Consider the following 12,321-nt stretch of genomic DNA (forward strand, 5'->3'; position numbering starts at 1 on the left):
TGTTATTTAGCTGCGGAAAAAATGCAAAACGGCTATATTAAGACAAGATTAAAGATGTACAATGCCAATTTTATCGCGACTTGTTAGCAGTTGCCGAGCCTAGCATAACATAAAACAACAAAAAAGAACACTTATTTTAAAATACTTCTAAAAAGTTTTTTTGCAAAGAAAAACCTTTTTTAAAAACTTTCTATTTAAAAGGGTAAAAGATACAAATCATTTAAGTCTCAACAACTATAATATTGTCCATAGGAACACAGCCTTATTAACACTGTCAATAAACCTTGAGGTTCTACTATTTATATCAAAATGGTAGATATAGGATTCTAGTATTTATATTTATTAGTTATAGGATTATAATTTCCAAGTTTATAAAAGGCGCAACAACATGACAAAAATATGTCAGTATAAACCAATGTTGTCAAATACTATCATTAGGGTTGGCAATCCGGATCCGGAATCCGCCCAATTTTTGGGCCAATTTTGGAATCCGAATCCGGAATCCGTTTTTTCATAGCGGATTCCGGATTCTTAATTGGTAGGCTAAAATTAGCGTCTTGAGTTTTTTCTTTCAACTGCCTCTTTTTGAAGGCAAAGATTATCATCATTACATATAAAATCTTTTAAAATCTGGTTAGATTATCGAAAGTGAATTATAGAGAACACCAAGAACATTAATTTTTAGGACATGTGTAGCACTTAATTTTTTATTTTTTTTTAAATCCTTTTAAAATACTGCTAGAATTAAGAATCCACCAAAAATAAGAATCCGGAATCCCCAAGGAATCCGCTATTTTTTTGACGGATTCTTTAAGAATCCGGACCAAAAATTTGACGGATTGCCATCACTAACTATCATATATACATAATAGTAATATTTCTTGAGATTTCGTAAACCACTAAACAAATTGATAATCCCATTTTATGGAATCTTCATGTGGGTCCGGAGTTGGTTTTAGACAAATGCATTTTAAAATGATGGTCTTGTGATTGATCTAGGCTATTTTAATTTCCTCCAAACTAGATGCTTAGAGCGCAGGCACTTGTAAACAAAATAAACAATTCATATACAAAGCTTTATAATTCAACAGAATTTTCATATTTTTGCTATAAGCATGATTATAGAAAAGCTACGCCGCAGAAGAATGGCTGCTAGCTGGCGGAAGTTGAGCGACGACGTGCTTATGAGGTAAGGGAGGGGGGGGGGGGCACCAATTACTCAATTGCAGCCCCCATCAAAAAGTGAATTAAGTTCTGACACATCAAAAAAAGATAATTGTTACAAACATTTTAATGTACACAGATTAAAATCCAGAAATGTAGGGATTGATAAACTGATTTTAAAATATACTTTTTAAAGGTAGTTTTAGATATGACTTAACATAAGTATTGCATTGTGTAATAAAGCTTACATTCAATAGACCCTTGGTTACACGATCTTTATCTAAAGATCCAAAATACCGATCGACTATAGATGCACCTTAATAAAGGCCAAGACATTTCAACCAGGGTTTCGGAGCCGTATAATTTTAATGCGGCTCCGGCTCCGGATCCTACCGTTAAATTAATATATCATTTTTGTTCATTATTGAATTTGATAAAATGAAATAAATAATATAAAATATTTTGCTTTTATTTGATTAAAGCTATATAAAAGTAGAAGGATGTGTGTCATTTTGTTAAGTAACAGTAGTTTTTCAGTTTATTATATAGAAATGGACCGTTGCCAAATTATAACATTACTTTTAAAAAATCATTTTTAGCTAGGTAATCTGGAGCCGGAGCCGTTTTTAACGAAAAATACGGCTCCGGCTGCACCAAAAATGTTGCTGCTCCCGGCTCCGGCTCCGAAACACTGATTTCAACTAAAACAAAATCAGGAACTTTTTAAAAGTTAAACAAAAGTTGTCTAATCCGATAATACCCCTGAATACAGAGGACAGTTACACCCAAAGGGAGCAAAACACCTTTTTTTATGACCAATTCTGTATCACTTATCCCTGAAAGAGATTAAATCTTGTTTACTTTAACAAGTGCAATCAGGGATAAAGACATAGGTTTAAAAAACAAAAATAAGAGTGGAATTTAAATGGTTATTAAAGTGTTCTTTTCCCCTTTTGGGCACAAATCCGCTTTTTCTTCTTAAAGAATCAAAATAATTCTAACCCGTCATGGAAAATGATGTCTTAATTATTTTCTAAAATCAGTTTATATTAGAAGAAATATACCTAGTCACTTAAAATTATAAGATTTTATTTATGCAACCAAAGCGTATAAAATCATGCAAGAAATATATACATTACTCTACTATTTGTTTTAAGAATATTTGTTTCTTTTTTAATGCACTTAACTTTTTGCTCTCATTCTTATAGTACAAGTGATCCAATAAAGTTACAAAAAGTTGTTGTACTTAAACATTTAAAGCTAAGCCCTAAGTAGTTGTAAGTGCTTTTTCTGTGTTTTAAAGATATCTAAAACGGCAGAACATTACAGAATTTTCATTACTATTAAATTTTCAAAAAGTTTAAAAATCCCTTTTAATTGATAATAGCTTATTTCTAACTAGCAACTTCGCCCCTAGCCTCTAGGGGCTTTGCTCCAAGAGGTAAAATTACATCTTTTATTACCTGGAGATTCCCCACTCCACCACTTTTTTAAATAATTAAAAAAAATGGCGGGGGAATTTTTGTTTTTTTTGGGGGGTTGGGGGTTTCCCACCCCCCAAGAAAATAGCCTAAAACCACCACAGGACCAGTAGGTATATTCCCTGAAGAGTAGAATCCGATCGGTTCAGTGGTTACAGAGATCTTAAGGGACAGACGGACAGACAAAATTCTACTTTGTATTATAGATTATATGTTTCATTATGAAAACACTTTTCTTTATTAAGCTTTAGAATTTCAAAGAAATAATTTAAAAAGTGAATAAAATAATGAAAAACATTTAATTACCTATGTAACTAATATAAATCCTCAAAAATTAGAAAAATTGAATTATGTTGACGTATATCAAAGGTTAAATAGGTGGAAAAATAGTTCATAATCTATTATGATTTTTAAATTAACATTCAAAATTTGATTAGCAGTGAATATACTATACATTTGGTTCATAAGGAACCGTCTTATTATTGTAGTAGATATCTCTCAATCAATTAAAGAAAGTTAAAACTTGGATTTTTTTAGAATATGGGAAAAGATGATTATTTCAATTTATCTTCATAATACTCGAATCTGTTATAGTTCCTAGTGTTCTAGAAAGTTGGATTACGGGATCTATAATATAATTATCACCCCATCCCTTTGTAAAAAATTACGAATCGAAAAATATTTCAACATTATCTGTACCATTTTCATTAATGATTACTCTTGTTTTATTAAAAATACAGGAAAATCTTTGAATTTGATATTTAAATACTATAGTATATCGATAGTAATATCATAAAATATCACAAAATTGATTTTTAATTCAATTAAATTGAGTGAAATGAAGCATTTTATTTCTAGAAAATTATTTCACAAGATTAATAAAGAAACAAGGACGCCAAAATTCAGTCTTTTGAAACTTCCCTAAAATGGACAACTCAAACAGTGAAGTTGTTAACGAGATAGTGGGAGAGAAAAAAAACTTACTACTATTTTAAAAGTAAATGAGTTTAATAAGAAGTTAAATATTTGTTTGGATAAATATGAAACTAGAACGACCAACTCTCAAAGGAAAATTGAATTATAAATGAGCTACCTTGCCCATACAAATATATGTAGAGCAATGTCCTGTATGAAAATTATTGAAATATAAAATTGTATGCTTGTATATTCCATTGAAATTTTGTGTATTCAAGTTGAGAGAAGGACGTGCTTTGATTTCAGACTTAGATATACAAAAATAGAGAGAGATGGGGTATAAATATGTCTGGAATTTTGGGGCACTTGGAGACATCCCTAACAGCCAAGAAGGAAGAGGACATTGGGCCATAAATTAAGCAAGTACCCAAAGTTTTATAAACAATTTCTATCTTATGTTGGCTGGACAACTTTATTAAATCTTGATTGGCTGGTACAAACTTTTACACCAGTTAAACTAATCAAGAGAAGGGTTAATTTTGTTTAAAATAATTAATTATTGTAATTCAGTTTATCGTCATTTTTCTTATTCCTTAGATCCCTGCAAGGAGAATTTTTTTTAAATATAGCCTCATAATTATAAAAATTATTCATAAATAAAAAATGTATACTAATATGATGTCTGTCCGTCTGTCCATACAGATCTAGCTAACCTATTGAGTTCTCCTTTTGAATAAAGCTTCATATTAATATTTTTTTTTATATATTTGGAAAAAGTTAGATCAATACCTAACCATATACAAAATTTTCTAATAATATTTTTTTATTCAGTTAATTATTCAACTTAAAAAACAAAAACATAATACGCTTTCAAATTGAATTAAATACAGTTAAATTGTTTTTACATTTAAATGTTAATCCAAATAGTTTAAATCTGTTTAATACAAATGCATGTCATTGTAAGAAAAAAACTGACGTTTCTTTTTTATTGACGTTAATTTCATAGGAAAATATTTACCTAGTGTTTTTGAAACTATAAAAAAATAGTACCTAAGAAAATTTTTATCATGTAATAAAAGCATTAAAATTCTTATCAAAAGCTATTTTACAAGTCAGTATGTCGGTCTGTATGTAATGAACTTTAAAGAAATATTATATGATAGGAGCGCAGCCGCCAGTCTTGATATAAATTTGAACTGCAACATAGAATATAAGTACACACACATGTAACTGTATTGCAACCATCAATAAAGGTGTTCACACGATTTAGCTAATTTGTACATATTTCCTAGTTTTTATGCGGCGATTTTAATTGATTTTTATAATGTTATGTTTGGGTGAAAGAAAAGAGTCTTAGAATGTTAATTCTAGTATTATTTCCTTATTAACAAGGCTAATACGTTTATTATTATTCATATAGATTAGATATTATTTCTGCTAGCTTAGGGAACAAACAGACCGAATATATAAGCGAACTTTTAAATTCAAATGGTACTCTATAAAACCTTGTAGAACGATGTCTGTGTGCCTGAGGCTTAAGATCTAAACAACTTCTATAATTCAGGTAAGCTTCATATAGCTCCTGTGATGGTTTCAGGCTATTTTTTCCCAACTTCAAGTTGTGGGACGGCTTTAAGCTATTTTCTAGCCCCTCTCTGCCCTTTTAAATATAGACCGCCTACATAATAGGGGCGTAGCCACTAGTCTATTAAAAGATAATACAAATACCAACACTTACATTATTTTTATTTTGTTCTTTTGTATGAAAGCCATGATAAGCCTACACAATACATACACAGAGAGAGATAGGGGTGCTATTTACCATTCTTAACCATCTAAAAATGCAATTGAAAAAAAGAGAGGAAATAAAAATTGCTTGCACTTTCAAAGGTTAGAACGGTCTGTTTCTAGATATCTTAAATTATCCTTATATCTATTGTTAAAATAGGAAATATTTTTTGTTGGAAGCTAGACGCATGGGGAAAAAGCATCCATAGAAATTGGACGTCCATGTGTCTTGCTTATTTTTTATGAAAATGTTATATTTCCAACGGTTTTGTGTTATTTTAAAAATAGCATTTCATAAATATACCTACCTGAACAAAAAAATACCTTTTGAACACTAACCTTTAATTTTAACAAAAACTTTATAAACCTAACCTATCTTTTTAGATGACTTAGTTGTTTAATGGGTTCACAAGACTCAATTAAGTGCTGTTTGGACTTAATATTAATTTTACATCAATTTTCGAGGACTATACCTGGGTAGGCTGGCAACAGACCATCTTCTTCCATCTCCCTTCTTCATGTTCACAAAGGCAAACTGAGACGGTGACACCTTCGGGGAATCTAAACAAAACATTTTTAATTCGGACGGGCAGGATAACTTGTATCTTTGATTTTTAGTCAATATTGTTCATTTCAGAGACTAGGAGCATGTCCTAAAGCATTAAGTACAGCCAACGTCTTCATTATTCGACCTTTGCCAGGCTGCAAGTTCTTATCATGCATGATATAAAGTTGCGTCTGAGCCAAAGAAATCTTCAGACTCTTACATATGTCTTCAAGGGTTTGGTTTAGCAGTATTAGTCTATATGACAGTTTGTGCTGGGATTCGATCCCTTCAGCCCAACGAAATTAAAAATGTAAAGAACACATAAGCTTATGACGCGAGGTAAGATAAATATATAAACAAAGTGCTAGTTTTGATTTACAGGTGTCTTAAATGCATGTTTATTATTTCAATTTCTTTCTCTACTTTATAAGAAGGTACCCATAGATTTATTTTACTTAAAACTCTTTACCAGGAGTTGTAGTTAAATAGATTTAAAATTAAGCATGTTAGAATTAATTGTACTATAGATGATAATATCCTATTATGGATAAAGGGGGGGGGCGAAAGTGACACTTTTTGAAACCAAAACTAAAAGTCAAAGGAACTCAACTAAAAAAAGAGTTACAGGTCTGAGATTTTGCATGGCAGTTGCTTTATAGGGGTACAATATGGAACTGTGAAGAAACGGCGGCGCAACCGCCGAAAACCGCCGAGAAAAGGCAACAAAAATTACGGCGGGAAACGGCGGTTTTCGGCGGTTGCGCCGCCGTTTCTTCACAGTTCCATATTGTACCCCTATAAAGCAACTGCCATGCAAAATCTCAGACCTGTAACCCTTTTTTTAGTTGAGTTCCTTTGTTGACTCTTAGTTTAGGTTTCAAAAAGTGTCACTTTCGCCCCCCCCCTTTTTACTTGTCAAAAGCTAAATGTGATCAATAGACAGATAAAGATCTAAAATATTTAAAGATAAACCAAATAAGACTCTACTGTAATATAAACTTATTTTGATAATTCATTTAAATATGCATATTACCTACCTAGTAATATTAGAAATATTTTTTTTGACAAAGGAGCTTACAATTAAAGAATCTACCTGCAATCCATTTTTAAAGTTCTAAAGTAAAACAGTAAAGTCCTACTATGTTAATCTCTTTTGTGAGTAATAGTTTTCCTAAAAACAATATTTGAAATTCCAAGAATAAGTTGATTTACATTCAATTAGTCAAATTAAGGAGACTTGAACTAAAAACAAGATGCTTATAAAGCCAGGAAAATTAGGGGTTAAGACAATGGACGATAAATTGATGTACACCATTAAATTGGATGAGACAAAGTATCGTCTCTTGATTTAACTTATTGGTAGAAAAAATTGGACACTGCTAAATTGAAAAACTTATCAAAATGTAATAAAGGTACCGTAAGTTTTATAACCAACTAATAAGAGATTAGTTTATATATCTTTTGTGGGTGAATATAACTTGAAGTCCAATGTCCTATACCTCCTTCAAATTGGATCTATAAAATATTTTTAGAGGATTTTTTAAAGTGAAAAGAGGATTCTCATTAGAACAATATTTATCCTGTTCTAATTATTATCTGTGTCAGAACAGGACACTTTCTTTAGATAATGACCAATTTAGTTCTAATTTAGAATAAATAGATAAATGTGAAACAAATAAGATTAGATTAGTTGGTCTCTTAATATTTCGGAAGGCTTATTTTAATAATAAGCTCGCGAATGTTTTTGGCTATACTCAAAAAACGCCTATCTCAGAAAACGCCTATCTCAAAAAACGCCCATCTCAAAAAACGCCTATCTCAAAAAACGCCCATCTCAAAAAACGCCTATCTCAAAAAACGCTTTTTTCTTAAAATGCCTACTACATTTTTAAAAATTATCTTGCAGTGAAACATTTCAGTCTAGGAAGGTGTTGTGAATATTGTACAATATATACATTATAAATCTTTATATCGAAATATCTATCCCTGAAGGATAATGTCACACTTTTACATTCTTAAGGCACTTGATCACAACTAAATAACAAAAACTTTTACCTATTAAATTCATGTTTTAAGTTTCTTTATTTCATATATCTACTGCAAACAACCCAGTTTACTTTTCAGTTATTACAATAAGATGAACAACTATGAGCTCTATCAAAACATACTTCTTATCTATTTTCTTAAGAGATATTCATAAAGATGTTGTGGAATTTTGGATGGGTAGATTTAAAAATAGGGTTGTGAAATTTGGGTAGGGTGTAAGGAAGGGAAAAATAGTTTGGAAAACACAAAATTTAGTTCTAGTTTTTATTATGCTTAAAAGAAATTTTAGATTCATGTTATATAATTATTAACATACACAAATAATATACAAAATATTTATTGAGTATGATATGCTTTAAACTTATCAGAATTATATAGCTGTTCCTCAAAATAAAAAATTAGTTTAGAATAATTATTACAAATCATAAAGCAATTTAACATTTTCTATTTAACAATTTACCAACCTACATATTTGATGAATTTTGGGGGAAAAATAGGGTGAGGTTATTTTAATGTCTTATCCCTATATTCCTTCTTATTTTTACCAGATTAAAAAATGATATACTTTTGAATGAGCTTCAGTAATTAAACCCTTTTCTTCAATGAGTTCTCCCTACAATAATTTACTCCCATTTATTTAAACTATCCCTATTATCTTAATATAGCAGCTACTCTTTAGTTTACCATTTTATCCATCTTTGTACATAGTTTATTAACTGGTTGATTTGGTAACTGTTTATTTGTGTTTTAGATAAGAGATCATGAATGACAAGTATTGTATTATTCTATTGAATACTTTTTATAAATTAGGCTTTATTTTTTAAATGTAGTGGGCATTTTATGAAAAAGGCGTTTTTTGAGATAGGCGTTTTCTGAGATGGGCGTTTTTTGAGATAGGCGTTTTCTGAGATGGGCGTTTTTTGAGATAGGCGTTTTCTGAGATAGGCGTTTTTTGAGATGACCCATGTTTTTAAGTGGCCTAAAATGTCCTTTTTTGCTTTATTTGTCTTTTATTTTTAAGCTTTCGTTTCGACTTTTCTTGCTTTAACAAGATGCCAATATTTTAAGCTACATTGCTTTGTAAATAAATGATAATCTCAAATAAGGGGGGGTGGGGAAGTTCTGACACTTTTGCGTAAACAGTGATTATAGGCTTTATCTTTGGACTGAGAGGATAGGTTATTAGGGATAAAATCATTCTTATATGATGAATTTCCCCCAGATTTAAGATTTTTTGGATAGGCCTCCAGGTTCCGGAGCTCCAGGCCTCCAGGTGGTCTCTGTACAGGTAAAAATTAAAAATAAGATTTATTTTTTGAAAAGTTAGAGGTTAACTTATAAAACAAAATATGCTTCTATTTTATTGTTATTCGCATATTTGAAGAAAAAACATACATATTTAGTCTCATAAGCTGACATCTAACTCTTAAAAAAAAAATTTTATTTTATTTTTACCTGGAGAGAGACCACCTGGAGGCCTATCCAAAAAATCTTAAATCTGGGGGAAATTCATCATATAAGAATGATTTTATCCCTAATAACCTATCCTCTCAGTCCAAAGATAAAGCCTATAATCACTGTTTACGCAAAAGTGTCAGAACTTCCCCCCCCCCCCCTTATGATAGGAAATTATGAAATTTTTATTATTTTAATGTGAGTAATTTGAGAAACAAAATATCTTTGTATTGAATTTATTATTACATTAAATATTTGAAATTAAAACAAAGGATATTGTCAAGAATCGTATCTACTCTATAATAAGTTTTTGTTATTACTTGTTTATTACGTCCGCTAAATGTTAATGGGATTCCATTTCTCTTTGCAATGCTGTACAAAAGACGTAAAAAATAGGACCTATTGCTGTGGGTTAAGGGAAGAATGCCCTGGCCTAAGAAAAGGTGCAATGTGTATTCACTTACCATATCAAATAGTGTTTTACTAATGCAAAGACACTACAGCAATTTCAGAAGATGAAAAGAGTTAATTGTCTGTGAAGCCTATCTACTTGCTAATAATATGAATGCTTAAAGTGCAATTTATTAAGATTATTTCATTTCTATCTTCTGCATTGAATTATCATTTTTATTGTTTTATAAGTTGACGAGATTGTTCTTGATTTTAAAATTAAATCGTATTGTTGGACCAATGTGTTCTTGTTTGTTATGATTAAGCATCAGTGTGGTATCTAAGTAACATCTGAATGATTTTTTAATAAAATATAATAGTTTAATCAACCACAAAAATTTACAACAAGTGTTTTAATAATGAACCTATAAAAAAATAGCAATTTTTTATAATTCTAATTATAATAGGTATTATAAATACTAATTGGTCCACTGAGTCATTTGAAAATTGACCTTAATTTTTTAATGGACTTCAAAAATTTAACCTCATATGACTTAGTTGTGATTTATTGATAACACCTGTCCAAAGTTAGTCATCTCTTATGATTTATGCTTAAATGCCTTAGCTTAGGATTTCCATAAAAATCATTAAACCAAAAAATTTCTCTTTTATCCATGTATAACATTTTAATGCCCTTTTCTGAAATTAATGTTTGTTTCCTATTGCTGCGCTGCTTATCCACATAATTGTTCTTGTATCAACTAGAAATTATCTTTTTAACAGCTGTATATTGTTCAGCCTAGTAACACAATTAAAACAATTATGTAGAAAGGAAAACAGTTACAAAACTGTAAACAGGTGAAAGTATTATTGAGAAAAAAGTGTAATTCATTATGAAATTAAAGAATGTAGGTACATCATTATATCAATGTATATTTGCTACATTTTATTGGAAGATAATTTTTGTAGTATTGTATAAACTTAAAACTATTGGAATGCGTCAACGAACTTTTTTGGAAGATTTTTTTCTAATCAGAAATATTTTTAATAAATATTTAGCAGATTAAACCTTGTAAGGTTTAAGAGCGAAATAAAACTTAACAATCTGGGAATTATTATCAATGTACTAAAGATACTTGTGCAACTCTAAAAAAAATTGTAATTGATAAAATTATCATATTTATTGAAAGCTAAATATATTTTGCTATAATAATTTTGGCAGTTTTATATGAAATTCTTAACTATATTTTCTTTATGATAAAAGAATGAGTCATTTAATATGAAAACTTTTCATATAATAACTTTTATACTAACATTTATTCTAAAAACTTTTCATTAAGTACTTATAGTACGACTATTAACCTCATTTGGACTTATTGTTTGGAATAGGGTCAAGTGTTCGAACTCGGGCAATAGTAACTATCTCTTAGTTAATAGCATCGTCCATTTGAGTGTCTGTCGGCAGGTTTTTTTTTCATAAGGTTCAGAAAAAAAGTAATAGATACCTATCTCAGATAAGACAATTTAAATCCTTCAGCTCCTTCTTGTTTGTTTCATCCATTTTTTTTTCTTGTCTGGAGTTAAATATCTCTAAAAGGCTCGATTGCTTTTAAGGGAAGCTTTATGTGGGCTCTAGGATGACAAGACGAGTATCTTAACCCTCCAAAGGCTTAAGGATCAAAGCCGTTAGGGTTAGCATTAAATTTGTAAAAGAATCGGATCATCTTAAAAGTAATTAAGCAGCTACGCTGCTATATAAAGCTAAAACATACCTAGAGGAGAAACGGCGGCATTTGGGCTATGACATCTGGGCAGAGTGGGACTAGTTTGGACTATCATAGACTTCCTCTGGTTTCTGTTCGCGGTTCGCCGGGATACAGACAGCTCCTTCTATAAATATCAACAAAATTCATTAGATTTTTAAAACTAATTACCTAGCTAAAAGGATAAGATCAGTATATCAGATGCATGTTTAATACAATTTGTTATTTGTTTCTCAAAGCTATTGCGAAATAACATTTTATTGATAATCGAATTGCTATAAAGATTTTCTTAGGTATCATAAGTCATAACTATTCACTATTAAAGTCAAAGTATTAGTTGCTTTGTTTTTAGAAAGGGTACCACCATCAGAAAAAAATTTAGTTTCATATTTTGTGAAGCCTATCGGAGAATCGCCCAAATGATAATAACGGTTTTTAACGAAATAGTGGGTTACAGAAGTGTTTAGTAACGTATTTCAAACTGTAAATTTTTTAAGCTTTAAAGAACAAAATCCTTGAAAGTATCCTTGACTGTTTGAATAAAATTTCAGGTCATGAAATTAACACTTGTATGAGTATTTAGACAAAATGTCAGGGGTGTATATTCCCAAATTAAATATTTTTTTAAAGAGAAGTAATGAGAGTACTACAGATTATTCAAGGATTTTGAAAGTTTTTTTAGAAGTTGAAAATAAGGGTGATAAGGGGTTGCGAGTTCCTTTAATAACAAAAAGGGATAAAACCAAAAGTAAATCAATACCTTAACCTATTA

The 12,321-nt window shown here is 30.1% G+C and overlaps 1 protein-coding gene across 7 annotated transcripts in view; it reads right to left on the reverse strand.

Moving 5' to 3' along the window:
- The window catches only part of dop (microtubule-associated serine/threonine (MAST) protein kinase dop), a 256,094-nt gene that overhangs the window by 42,372 nt on the left and 201,401 nt on the right, over positions 1 to 12,321 (reverse strand). For all 7 annotated transcript variants that reach the window (XM_080158449.1, XM_080158448.1, XM_080158447.1 and 4 more), the window contains 2 exons: positions 11,559 to 11,676; positions 5,822 to 5,909 (listed from right to left, as the gene is read on the reverse strand). In XM_080158449.1, coding sequence (XP_080014575.1) covers positions 5,822 to 5,909; positions 11,559 to 11,676 — 206 coding nt within the window. The remainder of the gene's footprint in view (positions 1 to 5,821; positions 5,910 to 11,558; positions 11,677 to 12,321) is intronic.

The sequence above is a fragment of the Acartia tonsa genome, chromosome 4, assembly GCF_053477335.1.
Source record: "Acartia tonsa isolate MP-2025a chromosome 4, ASM5347733v1, whole genome shotgun sequence".
NCBI lineage: Eukaryota > Metazoa > Arthropoda > Copepoda > Calanoida > Acartiidae > Acartia > Acartia tonsa.